Source organism: Plasmodium sp. gorilla clade G2 (assembly GCF_900097015.1).
Source record: "Plasmodium sp. gorilla clade G2 genome assembly, chromosome: 3".
Taxonomy (NCBI): Eukaryota; Apicomplexa; class Aconoidasida; order Haemosporida; family Plasmodiidae; genus Plasmodium; species Plasmodium adleri (nom. inval.).
In genome coordinates this window covers 832,501-850,500 of record NC_041695.1, presented here as the reverse complement: position 1 = coordinate 850,500, position 18,000 = coordinate 832,501, and the positions used below count along the sequence as shown (strand labels likewise).

The window sequence follows — 18,000 nt, the reverse complement described above, 5'->3', positions numbered from 1 at the left end:
GGATAATAATAATACATATTTTCATTTTTTAAAAATAAAATTCAAAGGTATATATTATATATATATTTATATATATATATATTTTTGTTTATTTAATATTTTTTATGTGGTCACCATATATTAATCAAAATTTTTAAGCATCATACCATAAAATATATATATAATAATACAAAATATATAAGTTTAATCATTGTAATATTAAAAATAGATCATCAACATAATAAAAAATATATAATATATATGATATATTTGTGATTTATTATTATTTACTAAATAAAATTTTTACATTTAAATCATATATATATATATATATATATATATATATATATATTTATTTATTTATTTATTTTTTTCTTTGTTGTCTTATACATAATTTTTGTATATGAACCTTTCGAACAAAATGTGAAGAATAATCATCAATTAAATTTTTTTTTTTTTGTTTTTTTTTTTTTTTTCTTCTTCATCATCATCGTTGTCTTTACTTGATTCCATAAAAATGAATAACAATAATAATAGTAATAATAGTAATAATAATATTTGGAAAAAAAACAACAACAATAATAATAACAATTATAATAATAATAATTACAACCCTAATGACAATAATAAAAATTTGACAAAAAATTTATTTTTTAATAATATAGACAATGAATTCAAAAATGTTTATGGAAAAAAAAATATGCAAGGACAAAAAAAAAAAAAAAATAATGTTGCATATGATACTTATGATAATAATGATAATATACATGCTTCATCACAATACAATCCTTTTATAAATAAAATTTATAATAATAACAAATATGTAGATAATAATACACTTAATAAAAAACCTTTCCACAATAATACAGATAATAAAAACCAAGGTGTTCATTATAATATATATGAAACAAATGAATATAATAAAAATAATTTTAGAAATAAAGGTGTAAATAATAATTCATATAGTTACAATAATAATTATACCAATAATAATTTATATAATAATAATAATAATCTCAGTTTGAATAAAATTAAATCTACTAATTCAAATGTATATAAAAAAATTACAAATAATTCAAAAAAAGGACATTATCAAAATATATATACTACTGAAGATAAAAATAAACAAAATTTTATAAATTCAGAAAGCTCGAATTATATAAATACAGATAATGTGTATTCTTCCAATGTAGATTATATGACTAATATAAATAAAAATGATACTAGAAATGTTTATAATTTATATAAAAACCATTATAATAATAAAACAAAAGATAATACAAGTAATAAGAAAATAGTTGATTATTCATATGATAATAATCAAACGGTTTATAATAATTCAAAATATGTATCTACTACGACAAATAATATAACTAAAGAAGATACACAAAATATAGAAGAGATAGATAATAATAAAAATTATTTATATATGAATGAAAAAAATGATAAGACTTATCATCAGAATATACAAAATAATTTGAATAATACACATACATTATATAACAATTATAAAAATGTCCCTTTAGAAAGGGATCACATAAATAAAAATAATAATAATAATAATAATAATAATAATAAAAACAATAATCATAATAATCATAATAATCATAATAATAATAATAGTGATAGTGTTCATGATATATTATCACATTGTATTAATATTCTATCAAATGATAAAAGAGGAATACATGATATGAAAATGTTTTATCAAAAAAAATTAAGAGAAAAAAGCAATAACGAAACTATTAAACATGTATTAAACAAAATAAACGATATTACTATAAAATATAAATACGATGAAAATAATATAAATTTTATTCTGAAAGAAATATATGACCTACAAAAAGAATTCAAAAATAATGATGGCGTGAGCAATTTTTCTACATATAATAAAATTGTAAGAAGTAATATATATCAAACAAATAAATACGTTAATACCAATATATATGATCATGGTTATAATAAAAATAATACAGAGAAAACAAATGATGAGATACAACATATGACATATAATCATGATAATTATAATGATGTAGATTTTATAAATAATAATGTATATAAAAAAAAAGATAATGTACTTGTTACCAATACAAAAACATATCAAGGGTTATATAAATTAAAAAATAATATACAAAATATAAATATTATAGAAAATAAAATAAACAGTGATATAAAAAAAAAATGTGAAAATATACTTATATACAAATATTATAAAAAACATGAAGAATATAAAAAAAAATGGCAAGAAATTACTTACAAATGTAAACAAACAAATGTTTTAAATTTATTTAATCAAGTTGAAACAAAAATAAAAGATAATATTAAAATTTTAGATATATTCAAATTATATCTATTTCCTAAAAATAATTATATTCATTATAAAAATATTTTTTATACTAATTATAAAATGATTATAATTCATAATGTTAAATTTATTTTTCTACAGAATTTATTTTCATTTCATAAAAAAATCAAAAAGGATGTATCAAAAAATACACAACAAATAATTAAAAATAATTTAAATAAAGAGAAAGAAAAAAATGATCACAACGATGATAATAATAATAATAATAATAATAATAATAATTACAATAATAATAATATTTATAATAATAATAATAATTGTGAACAGAATGATCAAGAAAGTGATGATTTCATATCAAACATTAATTCCATATCCTTACCATTACCCTTTGAAAATTTTTTTCTTTTTTTTAAAAATTTCTATTCAATTACTGATAATTATATAAATAACATGTGTCTTTTTTTAATATACAAAATTATTATTATGAATGAAGATGATGAAGAATATGCAAAGTATTATAACTTAATATTAAATATATTAAATAAAAATACATTAATATTATTTTTATTTATTCTAATAAGTCTTATGAAAAATTATAATATGAAAAATAACTATCTTGTAAATCTAATAGAACGTATATTACCAATAATAATAAAACCAATCAAAAATAATAATACTATAAAAAAAAAGACATATACAAAAAATATGATGAAGAAAAAAAAAAAAAAAAAAAAAATTTTATTCAATATTCTTTATTTTAAATTATTCCGTTTAATATTTGAAAAAATTGAAACATATCATATATATAAAAAACATTTACTATTAACATTTTTAAGATATATTAAAAATTTTTTATTAAATATATGTTCTTGTATTTTAATAACACAATATATATTTATCAAATGTGTTGATTTAATCAACAAATATAATAATCAGGAATATATATTAATCAAAACATTATCCTTAGAAATATTCTTACAACTATGGAATAATGAATCTGTAAAAATATTTTTATTTAAAATGGGAAAATCAATAATGCGTTTTTTAATGTTCATAAGTAATTTAGAATATATTCATAAAAATATACTCACTTTATTATTATCTTCTATAGAAAATAATAATCAAATAGATTTAAAAGAAAAATTATCAAACCTTATATGTAACAATAAAAACAATATTTTACAAACAAAGAAAATAAAACATTATATAAACAAATTTCAGAAATCAACAAAAAAAAAATGCTTCTTATATATATCAAATCATAAATATACAAATAATATTAAATTAAATATGAACAATTTTGCTTACAAACAAGAAGTATTATTAGAACATATACATTTAGATCTTATAAAAACAAATAACACCTTACAATATAAAGAAGAAGATATGTCACTACAAAATAATATAAAAGAATTAACAAATAATAAAAATGATTTCCCACCAAATTTTAATATAAATAATATTAAAAATTTTACCTTATTCGATTTTATATTTCAAATAAACAATTATTTTAATTATTATAAAATTCTTTTATCTCATTCAGAAAAAGAATGTATACATTTCTTAATGCACTTAAATGATAAAACTAATAATAATAGTAATAATAATAATAATAATATGTATCATTTAAATCTATTTTTTAATTTATATATAAAAGATAATATCAACAATTTAATTCATGATAATAAAGTTATTTATTATATAGATTATATAAAGAATAAAGATATAAATAAACATAAATTTCTTAACACACATAATTTTTTTAAAGAAGCAAAAAAGATATATACATTGGAAGGTTGGATTTATGATAACAACTCTGATGATTTATTCATTCATCATAATTATATAGATGATGTGAACCCCCCTCATGATCATCATAATAAATATATTAATAAAAGAAAATATGACAACACTTTATTAAGTAATAATAATTTGAAAAAAAATAAAAAACAAAATGTATCTGACAATAATGATGGAAACATAAATGACAACTGTGTTGATAATGAGAATAAAATGGATACTATTGATTATAATAACAGTGATGATAATATCGTGTCTTATGGAAATGAAAAAATTATTTACGATTTACATGATATTATAAAAATGAACAATTCTGCATTATCAAATATATATTGTTCTCACATAAGGTTAAGTTTTTTTTTCCCTCTTCTGTTTTATAAAGCTTATTATATTAATGACTTATTATCAAGTTCTTTATATATTTATAGTAAACGATTCAAAAGTTTTAAAAAAGAGAATACAACGAAAATTATTAAGTTCATGAATTTAACATATATATCTCATATATGTATTGTAAAATTTTTAATCCAGTGGCTAAAGGAAATTAAAAGTATTCATTCTAATATATGCTTTATAAAAAGAGAAAATTTGAAAAAAAATGATAAAAAAACAGAATCATTATATTTTAATAAACCAGATTTTTTTGAATGTTATAAGTTATTAGAATATTCCTTAAAAAAAGATATACACATGACTAATGTTTTCTTAAATTATTTAAACAAAATAATTCTGCATTTTTATGAAAAAAAAAGGGAACATATAGTTTTAAGTGTAATTATAACTTTGACTATATATAATTTCTTAACCTTCATACAAAAAAAAAAAAAAAAAAAAGAAAAAGAAAAAAACATACAAGATAATAATACATCATATATTAATATAAACACTGTTGATGATAATAAGCAAGTACATTTAAATACACATCAAGATGATTATCGCTTCATCGAAGTATTAGAAAAATTAAATATAAAAGAAATATGCAATGAAATACAACAGAATTGTTTAATAGGACATATATTAAAAGAAAATAATTTTTATATCGATGAAAATATTTCTTTTATTCATGTTGATGATATATATAATTATGAATTAAAAAATCATATGAAATATATACCACATAATATAAACAAAGAAATGTTTCATTTAAGTGATTTTAAAAAACATCTTTTTAAAACAGGAATATATAAAAAAGTAGAAGTAATTAAAATATTGAAAAAAAATATCGTAAATAATTTATATACATCAGAGATATTAAATTATATATATTATAATTCCTTATATTTATTAATTCATCTTTTATTGAATATACGTTTTTATTATAATATATTTCATAACACATATAAAAAAAGTGCATATTATTATAATAAACAACATGTGTGTTATATAACAAAGATGCAAAATGCTTTAAGCATAAATTTAAAGATAAAAACAAATCAGATGGAACATTTTATTGACCATAAGAATCTATATAAGAAAGATTATAATGATAAGGACAATAATAAAATCTTTTATAATAATCACAGTAAAATATCTAGTGATTCTATTCATTCCATAATAATCAAACTAGAAAAAACATCTTACAATAATTATCTGAAAAAAAAATTATACATAAAAAAATTTTATAGTAAATTGAAAAAAGGTATTATTAAAAATTTAAAACATTATGAACTAGCCAATAATATTAATAAATATATAAAAAATGTAAAAGAAGATAAATTATTTTTAGATACTATATTTAAGTTTGATAATTCCTCTTTCTTCTTATTTCATATGTCATTTCAATTTGATGAATGTATATCCACAGAAAATATGATAAGCGTGCAAAATTCATATAATGAACAACATACAAAATATGTTGTTGAAAATATAAAAAATATAAATAATCATCAATTAGAACACTACGAAAAAATTAACAACATCAACAATAATGATAATAATGATAATCAAATGTTATATGATCAGAATAATAGTTTTTTTATGTACCTATTTAAAAATATAAAAAATGTATATTTATTTGTTGATCAAATTAATAAAATGGTTTATAATATTATGCATGCTGGTTTAAATATTTATAATACCATTATATATTCTTTTAATATGCAAAATTTACATGATACAAATAATTTATTTATAAATTTTTATTTTTATGAAATAGCTACAAATAGGTGTACAGATATTTATATGTGTCACAACATTGATGATAATAAATATTATAATAAATATCACAATAAGAATTTATATATGGATACTTTTAATAAACAAAAAAATTTTGAAAATCATATATCTTCTTTATCATCTAATCTAATTAATACAAAAAATAGTACAAGTAACAACATATGTGTCGATCCAAATCTATTATGTATATTTAATTATAAAGATATAAAAGAAGATGCAAACAAAAAAAAAAATAATGTTTTATATTTTAATGAGCTCATAGATTACATTATTTGTAGTATTATTCAAACTACTTATAAGAAGGAAAAAATTATTTATTGGTCTTCCTTTTTGTGTAACATGAAGAACTATTCGATAATAAATTTTCATTTATTCTTTTATTTATGTTCATTGTTAAAACAAATTAACGACATGATAAATACAAACAATGATAATAATAATAATAATAATAATAATGATGATGATAATAATGATGATAATAATAATAGTAATAATAATAGTTATAATAAACCATATGATTGTATCCATTCCAAAGTCATTCATATTATTAAGAAAAAAATAAAAATATGTGAAGACATATTTATATTATACTTATATAAAATTGGACTCTTATTAAATATCAGCATTTATGAATCCTTCGATCTTTTATTTTCAGTTGTTTCCATAATATTTAATTATGAGTTTTTTAATTTTTATATGGAAAAAAAAATTTATACCTTAGAAGAAAATAATAAAGAACATATAAAAACATTTGTTACATGCATACAAGAAGAAATACAATATTTTATTTCCAATTATGATATGTCCATATTTATAGAAGGTATTCAATATATAAGTGATGCTATATTTTTAAATAAAAAAATAAAAATATTAATTTTTAAAAGTTATGCTTTTCTTAATACCATTCTTCATATATTACCCTTAAGCCAAATAATAACAGACATGAAGCATGATCATTATATAAATAAAATACTAGATCAAAAGAAAAAGAAAAAAAAAAAAAAAAACACAGAACATTATTTACAAACATATTATAACCTATTTAAAAGTGATAATACAAATGTAGATATATCATTACAATCACATGTTGAAGAAGAACAAATAAAAAATAATTATATAAATGAAAATAAAAATATAGATGATATAAATACAAATAATGATCCATTTAATTATAATTATATTTTATCAAGCGATTCAGAAAAATTTAGTGAATCATCAACAGATATAAGCATATTAGAACACGATATAGAAAATTTTAAAGGTACACATATCGATGAAAAAAATTTAGCTAGTCATATGAAAGAACAAAAAGAAAATAAATATGAAGAAACAAAAGATGATACAATAAAAACAAATGTTTGGATTTTTAAAATTTTTAAATTCTTTTATTATAGATCTTTTATGTGCTTTTATAAAAACAAATCACAAGATGAACATTTATATGAAAAGAAAAAATGTTTCTTATATTTCTTTTTTCCAAATAAAAAAAAAAAAAATAATAAAATAAATCATATAAGCCAACAGATATATCATTTAAGAAAAATGTTATTGAAAAAATCAAATTTTGCCTTTATGTGTAAACAAGCATATATAATTAAATGGATATGTCTTCGCATGTTTATATTAAAAAAATATGATTATAAAAGATTTAATGTAATTGAATTGTTTCAATATATTTATAAAAAATTACATAATATTAATAATAAAGAAATATTTGAGTTTCATCTTATATCAGCTGATAATTCTTTAAATCATTTTGACAGTATAGACATTAAATATATATTTAATATTTTTCTTATTCATATAAATAAAATGATAAATTATTTAACCAAAAAATATTATGAATTATGTTCACAACAACAAAAATGTATTCAATTTATAAACACAAAACATATGTCTAATAATGAAAATAAAGTTTTCAATTTATATAATCAAATTAATAATAATATTATTTCTTTTATAATCTCATTTTATCCATATTTAATAAAAAATAAATTTTCATATGATATCTTTTTTAAATTATTTAATATATATTTTAATATGTATATCATAAATAAACAAACAAATAATATTTCATTACACTCTTCTATATATCTTATACTTTTCATATTTATAAAACATACAAATACAAGTGTCTACATGATGTTTTCTTATTTTACTAGTCTTCAAAATTATCTGCAAACAACAAATTTGTTTCCATTATTTGATTCTTATTGTTTAAATTATGAAGGAGCAAAATGTCACATAAGGTAACAAAAAATAAGAAATATAAAATATAAAATATAAAAAATAAATAAATATACATATATATATATATATATATATATATATATATTTTCATTTAACCATATAAAATGATCTTATTTTTTTCAGAGAAAGCGTAGAATATTTCGTAGAACATTTGAATGAAGAATTTTTCATATTAGACGATATAAAAATAATATTTGATGTAAATTCGATTTCCTTGTTTTATCATATGTTAATTAATATTTTTAGTTAGTATATATAATATAATTCAAAAAAAAAAAAAAAAAAAAAAAAAAAAAAAAAAAAAAAAATCACAAAAATGTATGTGCATATATATATATATATATATATATATATATATATTTATTTATTTATTTATTTATTTATTTTTAAAATGCTCTATTTTTTTGTTTATTCAAAATATTGTTTTGTCACGTTTAATTTGTTATATATATATATATATATATATATATATATATATATATTTATATATATATATTTATATATATATATATTTTAACCTTTATGTAAAAAAAAAAAAGACCTTCCTGATATGATTACCTGTCCATCCTATTCATGGAAATATTTTTTATTTCTTTTCTTTTTTTCCGAGGAGCTTCATATGTATCTGATTAATTTCATCAAATATTATTTGAGTAAACAAAAGGATAATTTTAATTTTGTTTAAATCGCTTTTGTCTAAAGATTTAAAATAATTTCGTTTATTATATCTCAAATATAAAGAGAAATAAGCAATAATTAAAATAACGTTAATTGTAATAAATAGAGAATTTTTATTATAAGATGATAAGAATAAAAAATATTTAGAAAAGATACTAAATAAAAGTTCGGGTTTAATAAAACTGAAATATACTAATAAATCATATCTTAATAAAGATATAATAAAACCTATAAAAATAGCAGTATATTTAAAAAAATAAAATTTCAATTTTTGTATTCGTAAGGATTTATTTTTTTTTATTATTTCATTATTTTCAAATATTTTTTTTAAACAACTATTTTGGATGGTTTCTAAATCTTTTTTAAGCATATATATACTTTGATTCGTTTTCAGGTTGATACTTTCATCGATCTTATATAATAATTCATGTATCATATTTAATTCTTTAACACTATTACTATAATTACTATTATTATAATTAATATGATCAATATGATCAATATGATCAATATGATCAATATGATTAATATTATTATTCATTTGTCTTTTATATATATTTTCATCATCTTCATAATAATAATTATCTTCTTTTATAAAGTAATCATTTCCTCTGTCATTATAATTATTATCATATTTATATTTATCCCTTTCAATATCATGTTCATAATTATTATTATTAATATGTCTTATATTTTTTAAATTATTTTTATTACCATCATAAAATTTGTTATCATAATGAGAAAAGCGATCCTTGTTTTCATAATATTCTCTATTACTTATATAATTATTTTTATCTACATAATTTTTATTTTTTTCATTTTTTCTTTTATCTAATAACATAAAATCTACAGGTATGCTTCTTCTCTGTAAATTATAATCATTTCTATAACGTCTATCAAAAATATCATCATCATTATTATTATTATAATTATTATAAGAAGAATTATAATTATTCTTGTCATTATTTTTAATATCACCATTTATATATTTATTATATTTCATATGTTCAAAATGTATATTACAACTCATACGATTTCTTTTCTTATGTTCATAATTTATATCATTTTTATTATATGTCCATTTTTCTTTCTTTAAAGGACTATTAATAATTTCAGGTAAATAAATTGTTAGAAAATCTAAGATTTTTAAAGAATTATTATTCTTATTATTTTCATATTTTAATTTTTCTTTTTTCATATCTTCTAAATTCTGTAATTTCTTTTCATTCATAATTTTTTTATCATTTGTTTTTAAATATGTATTAATACTTGTATGAATTAAACTATAAATGGTTGTTATAACTTCAAAAAAAAGTACTCCCAAAAATATACTTAAATTTTTTATACAATCAACATATTTTATTTTTTTATTATTACACATATTTTTATTATCATCTTTACAATTATAATAATTATTATCTCCACTCTTCTTATAATTTTGACTTCTTAAATGGTTATTACTATATCTATTTCTTTCTGTGGATGTGTAAAAACTTTTTCGATTATCATACGAATCATTATTTACTTCATCCAATATATTTATATATTTTTCTTCCTTTTCATTCTCTTCTAAAATAAAGTTTTTAGATATTCCTTTATCATTCACAATATGGTGTTCAAGACTATCACTCGAATTACATTCTATCAACTTCTCTTTAAAGGAATTATAACTCTTTGTTAATATTTTCTTAAAAATGCTACCTTCGTTTTCATTATTTTGATTATTTCTACAGAGATCATTCCCTTTCCAAAAAAATAAAAATAAAAATAAAAAAAAAAAATAAAAAATAAAAAAATAAAAAATAAAAAATAAAACATTCACTATTTTGTGAAAAGATTTCCAAATATATAAATACACACCCACATACATATATATATATATATATATTTTTATTTACCTGCTAATGGGTGTTCCTCATTATATATTAGATGCCCATCTAAATCATTCACTCTCATTGCCTCTACTCCCATTACTGTTTCATTTTTTACTTTTCTCCTCACTTGCTTCTTATTTATCATCCTCTTCAAAATAGCTGGCATCAAGAAAATATTTTGAAAAGAACGCATAGATCTGTTCAAAAAATGATTTATTTTTTTATATACCGGTTTATCATTCAAGTGATCACCATAAAGAAAATAAGGATCTGTCTTTTTATAATCATTGATCATATAATTATGATGATTATTCCATTCGATATTTTTATCATTATCTTGGTCATTTTCTATATTATTATGTTTTAATAGGTTATATTTAAATACATTTAGATTTCCTACAAAATATTGAGTTAAATAAAAGACTAATCTATACAAATGAATTTTTTTTATCATATCAATCTTTGTTAAACATATTGTAACTTTATTAATTTGATTATCTATAACATAATTTATAATTCTTAATAATCTTTTATTTATAGATAATTTTGTAGAATCAATAAATATAAAAACTAAATCTACATATTTTGATAAATTCATTAATATATTATCATATTCTTCATCTCTTATTTCATTGATACCAGTACTATCAATAAATGATACATAATTTATTCTATTCATATATTTAGTTACATCATTTTGATAAGATATTTTTCCATATATATATTTTTTTACATTTTTTAAATTCTCTCTCAACTTTTTAAACGGTCTAAATAAATAATCACAGTGTTCACCAGAAAATATAATCTTATTATTTGTCAAACGAATATTTTTATTTTCATTTTTATTTTCATTATTATTATGAACATATGTATCTTCATTTTCATTTCCAGAACACATATATGATCCCATTTTCTTATTTTTCATCTCATTTAATATACCAAATTGATTATTTTTATTATTTAATTTTTTAAAATTAAATGTAAAATTATTTTTTATATCCACATATGTTATTTCATTCTTTTTGTTTATACTACTTGTATTCTGCACATAATTTTCAGCCATCCAATTTATAAAAGAACTTTTACCACTATATGTATTTCCAACCAATAAAACTGTAGTTTTTTTATGAAATACAGATATATCTACATTTAAATATTCACTTATAATACTTAAATTTAAATCATTAATACATATCTTATTATTTTTATTATTTACACTTTTTAAATTTTTATATCGACATTCTTTATTATATATTTCGTCTATTCTATTTAATACATCATTTATAAAATCTTTATCATTATTTATATCATCATATGACATATCTTCACTTTTACAACTATAACATGGACTCTCATCATATATATTATTATATGTCATATTATTTATATCTTCTTTTTTATTATTTAATTTTATTTCTTTCATTTTATTATTATTATTTTCATAACTATCGACAACATTATTATCCCTTCTTATATTTTCTTTCTTATTCTTATATTCCTTTTTTAATTTATATGAAGATAATAATTTATTATATTTTTCAAACATAATTTCTTTCTTTTTTAATTCATCTTCATGATGAGAACTTGGTTTCTTATTTAAAAATTTATTATTCTTAATCAATTCCTCAATCTCATTCTTACCATCCTCATTATTATTAAACATTTGATAGTAATAATTATTATATGAATTAAAATTTATATCTCTTATCTCTTGATCATATTCATCCTCATACAAAACATCATCATCATCATCGTCGTCGTCATTTTCATAGTTCTCATCATCATCTTTTTTTTCTAACATCTCATCAAATGACACATCATAATCAGAATCATCTTCATCCTCACCTTCAACACTATCTTCTTCTTCATCTTCTTTTATATCATAACTTTTTCTCATACAACTATCACTCTCCTTTACATCAACACCTTTTTTTATATCTCCCTTGTCTAAAAGGTCTTTATTATTCAATAAATCTGTGCCTCTCTTCTTATTATGAATGATATTCTTGTAATTATCAAGGTCCATTCTTTTATTCTCATCATATTTATCTTTTTTAATATACATAGTGACTATATACTATATTAAAATGATAAAAATGAATAGATAGATAAATAAAAAATTGAAAATTTTATACTTTTTTTTATTTTATTATTTATTGAAATATAAAAATTTTCAAAATATGGAACGAAGAAAGTTGGATGGCCCTTTAAAGGAAATACATAAGGATAAAAAATAAAAATGTAATATATATATATATATATATAAATACATTTTAGTGTATGTGTGTGGAATTAAAAGACATCTAACTATATCAAAATGTCTATTATATATATTATATATATATATATTTACGTGTGACTTATTCATATAGACCCTTTTATCATATTATAAAATTATTTTAACAAAAAAAATTTTAAAGGAAAAGAAAAAGAGAGAGATCAAGCGCATTAGAAAATATAAATATATACAATTTGAAAAAATTACCATCCTATTATATTATATTATATATATATATATATTTAGATAAACGAACTGATAATATATATGTGTATGTTTTATATTATATTTTTTTTTATGTCTATATTTTTATATATTCATTATACCCTCACGCATATTATAAACACATATTATATTATATGTGATCCATATAAGACATATATATATATATATATATATATATATATTAAAGGTCTATATAAAATATAAGAATAATATATTTATTTCCAATATCTTTTTATATTTATTATTATATATTCATAAGAATTTTAAATGATCATGGGATTATATATTTAAATAATTTTATAAGTTTAACACATTTTTAAGAAGAAAATATTTGACATGCGAATAAAATTAAATATAATGTCACCACTATAATGTATATTATATTATTTGTTTGATTTTTTACTTTTTTAAAAAACTATATATATAAAGATATATATATATAAAGATATATATATAAAGATATATATATAAAGATATATATATATTTTTTTTTTTTTTTTTCTCTTCTATATATATAATAATATATTCATATAATATATTTTTTTTCTTATAGAAAAAAATTACCCCCATTTGATTTTTCATTAATTATATAATAATATGCACATAAATAAATATATATTATATATATATAATTTTTTGTTTAAATAATAAATTATTTAACATATAAAATATATATATATATATTTTTTTTTTTATTTTATTTATCCATTTTACTATTATTTAAATGAAAAAATAAAATGCAACAAATAATACTTGTAAAACATTTCATAATAAAATATTTATATATAATGACTAAAATAATTTAATAAAGACGTAATAAAAAAAAAAAAAAAAATGTTGACACAATGTTTAAAGATTTATCGAATCTGTCCATGTATACATATTCAGAAAAACTTTGTAAGTTCAAAAAAAATAATTTTAAAAACTTATTATATAAATAATAATCTTTATAATATATTTTTAAGGAAATTTCATATTGTTCATACAATAAATAATAACAATTTTAATTCTGATATTATAAAAGAATATGGAAATGTAATAAATAAAATACATTTTTTTCATACAGAGAAAAAAAATAAACATGAAAGATTCTTCTCTAATAATAACAAATATATTAAAAGAAAAGAATATATATTAAATGATATAAACGAATTTATATCTATTATTCCAAATTCTGAAATTAATAATGATTCAAGTCAAAATACAAATCAAAAAAAAAAGAAAGAAAACAAAACAAATATATTATCAAATAACAATCATAGTATAACCAAATATAATTTAAATCATAAAGAAAATCTTATATCCACTGTTAAAATTTGTGATAAAGAAGAAGATGATATAAAGTTAGATAAACTATTAAAAAAAAGAAATAACAAAAAAAAAAAGGATATTGTAACTATAACGGATGAAGCTAAAGAGGAATTAAAAAAAATTATTTCCACAAATGAAAAGGAAAACAACAATAAAAATAATATTAACAGTAATAATAATATTAACACTAATAATTATATTAACAGTAATAATTATACTAACAGCAATAATTATACTAACAATAATAGTGACAACAAAACTATTTTGAAACTCTTCTTTATTACTAAAGGATGTAATGGATTAACTCATTCATTCAATTTTATATCAAAAAATGATATACATAAAGAAGATGAAATAATTTATGATGATCAAAATAATATACTCCTTGTAATTGATAGAAAATGTATTCTATATGTTATCAATACAACCTTAGATTATTATAAAGATGATTTAAATGAAAAATTTATTTTTAAAAATCCAAATATTACATCTATATGTCCATGTGGTACTAGTTTTCACTTTACAAAAAAAAAATAAAAATAAAAATAAAAAAAATTAAATTAAAAAATTATAAAATAATAAAATATAATGTTGTATGACTTTCCACAACATCACAACAGTTATATTAATTTATATCATATATTATTTATTTATTTTTTTTTTGTTTGTTTGTTTGTTTTTTTATTTGTTTAAACCTTTTTTTAATTAATAATAATAAAAATAAACATATAGTTGTAAAAAATATATATATATATATATATATTTTTATTGAATATTATTTTCTCGTTTCATTGTCTCCATCAAATTATCGATGTCGATTTCTCCCTCCTTGATATAATTCAAATCCTAAAAAATTAAAAAAATAAAAAATATTTACATTGATATTACATATAAACATATATGTTTTAAAACATTTATATAATACATATATATATATATATATATATATATATATTTATTCTTAAAAATTTATTGTGTTTCTTTTTATGCACACATAACACTATATATTTTTTTTAACCCCTCTTTTACCTTTGGATATATATTTGAGTTTTTTTTATATATACTATCATTTTTTACAATACAATAATATAATATGTCATCATAGAAATAAAAATCAAACTCATCATTTTCATTTCCTCTATTCATCAATGATCTATCCTTTGTTTTTTCTTTGTCTAACATTTTGTTATCATCTATTTTATTAATATAATCATATTTATATTTATATATTCCTCTTGACATGTATTTTTCATCAGGTACTTGAACAACTGGATATTCTGTAAATATATAATATTTTAAAAATCGATTAGTAAAATAAGGATGTTTATTTTTATATAACCAACTTTTTAAATTAATTAAAAGTAACTTTTTTTTTTTGGTTTTTTTAAATGTATGTATATAAACTTGAAAAATATAATTATTACAAAAAAAATTATTTTTTAGATTTTTTTCAAACATATTTTTTATAAGAGTTATAGTATCTATAATAATATCTGGATCATTCAGAAAAGAAAAATAATAATTTAAATATTTTTGTGATATACCAATTATATTATTATCATATACATATACATCAAATAAAAAACATATATTAATATTAACATATTTTGATAATATTAAATAATGATCGTTTTTTTTTTTCTTTTCTTCCTTTTCTTTAATATTATTTTTTATCATCTTATAAATACTTGTACTACTTTTTAAAATTAATAATGCATCATATAATGTATTTACTTCTAAACTATAATTATTTACAAAAGAACCTCCTCTTACGTTCTTATGATTAATTCTTAAAAATACACTGTTATTTAATTTATTTATTTCATTTTCTATATCTTCTAAAAGAAGACGAAAATTTTTATTTTCAAATATTTTTTTAATTTCTTGATATTCCACGTCTTCCTTTATTTCTTCATCTTCATAATCTGTCTCTTCATTATTTAAAACATCCACGTCACTATCATAATAATAATTATTACAATTGTTACTATTATTATTATTTATATTGTTATATTTTTTATTATTTTTATATTTTATTTCTGTATGTGTGTGCCCCTCCATATTATCTTCACACTGATTATTTGTCTGATTTTTTTCATTTTTTTCATTTTTTTCATTTTTTTCAGATTCTTCTTGCTCTGAATATGAAGAAAAAGACGAATATACATCTTCATCCACCTGCTTAAACTTATTTTTATGAACATAGTCAGGTATGAATATCGAATCTATCAACAAGTAAGATATCATTTCTTCATTTAATTTTATGATTTTAGATTTTATCATAATCTTATTAAATTGCTCATACAACCTTTTATAACATATTTTATTTTCTTTAGAAATTGATGCATTATAAAAATTATCTTCAAATAAAAAATAAATCAAATTATTTATTATTTCTATTAACTCCTTATAATATAAATCATAACCCAAATTACAATCATAACTATTAATATTATATTTATTATTACAATAATTATCTCCATTTATTTCATTTGTGGCTTTGTTTTTTTCTTTATTTAATAATATCATATTGTTACAAAAATAATTTTTATATATTATTTTTAAAGAATCTATAAATTTCATTTCTTTAGATCCTATACAATGATAATTTATAATATTCAAAATATTATTTAATATCTCTTTCTTCATCTCATCACATATATTATTCTCCTTTAATACAATTTCTATTTGTTTCTTTTTATTAAATACATCATCTCCACTTTCTTCTATATTATCAAATATTGTATTTATATCTCCATTCCATTTTTTATTGATTAATATAGAATCTGAAGTATATATTTTGCTTATCTCCTCATCTAAATATAAATCCATTTTTACATTTAATAAATTATAAGGGTAATCTACATTTTTATCATTCGTATGTAATAATAAAAACATATTCAAATGTAGACACTTCACATATTTAAAAATATTATTCATATCTAATATTTCTTCATTTATTAAATTATTATCATTTAATATATTACTACTATAAATACTTTTATTTTTATATACAATATCATTAGTACTACATAAAATGTTATCTACACTTATAGTTTTTACATCATCATCACATATATATGACTCTTTTATATTCTCTTTTTCTACCTTTTTCTTATTAAACA

The 18,000-nt window shown here is 17.3% G+C and overlaps 4 protein-coding genes across 4 annotated transcripts in view; 2 read left to right on the top strand and 2 right to left on the bottom strand.

Annotated features, from left to right (window-relative positions):
• Positions 1-496: 496 nt before the first annotated feature.
• PADL01_0321600 (conserved Plasmodium protein, unknown function) lies at positions 497-8,759 on the top strand (the record flags this gene model as incomplete). Its single annotated transcript, XM_028685098.1, has 2 exons — positions 497-8,508; positions 8,633-8,759. 2 exons carry the CDS (start codon positions 497-499, stop codon positions 8,757-8,759), a joined length of 8,139 nt encoding a protein of 2,712 aa, XP_028536630.1.
• Positions 8,760-9,095: 336 nt separating this feature from the next.
• On the bottom strand, positions 9,096-13,126 carry PADL01_0321500 (conserved Plasmodium protein, unknown function; the record flags this gene model as incomplete). Its single annotated transcript, XM_028685097.1, has 2 exons — positions 9,096-10,930; positions 11,086-13,126. The coding sequence occupies 2 exons, from the start codon at positions 13,124-13,126 to the stop codon at positions 9,096-9,098; spliced, it is 3,876 nt and encodes a 1,291-aa protein (XP_028536629.1).
• A 1,175-nt stretch (positions 13,127-14,301) lies between these two features.
• Positions 14,302-15,412, top strand: PADL01_0321400 (iron-sulfur assembly protein, putative; the record flags this gene model as incomplete). The annotated part of the gene is given in 2 exon segments (XM_028685096.1): positions 14,302-14,361; positions 14,378-15,412. The coding sequence occupies 2 exon segments, from the start codon at positions 14,302-14,304 to the stop codon at positions 15,410-15,412; spliced, it is 1,095 nt and encodes a 364-aa protein (XP_028536628.1).
• Positions 15,413-15,640: 228 nt separating this feature from the next.
• Positions 15,641-18,000, bottom strand: part of PADL01_0321300 (regulator of initiation factor 2 (eIF2)) — a gene marked incomplete at both ends in the record, with an annotated part of 2,589 nt that continues 229 nt past the window's right edge. Inside the window, 2 exons of the mRNA XM_028685095.1 lie at positions 15,641-15,721; positions 15,905-18,000. The exon at positions 15,905-18,000 is cut by the window's right edge and continues 229 nt beyond it. Coding sequence (XP_028536627.1) covers positions 15,641-15,721; positions 15,905-18,000 — 2,177 coding nt within the window. The remainder of the gene's footprint in view (positions 15,722-15,904) is intronic.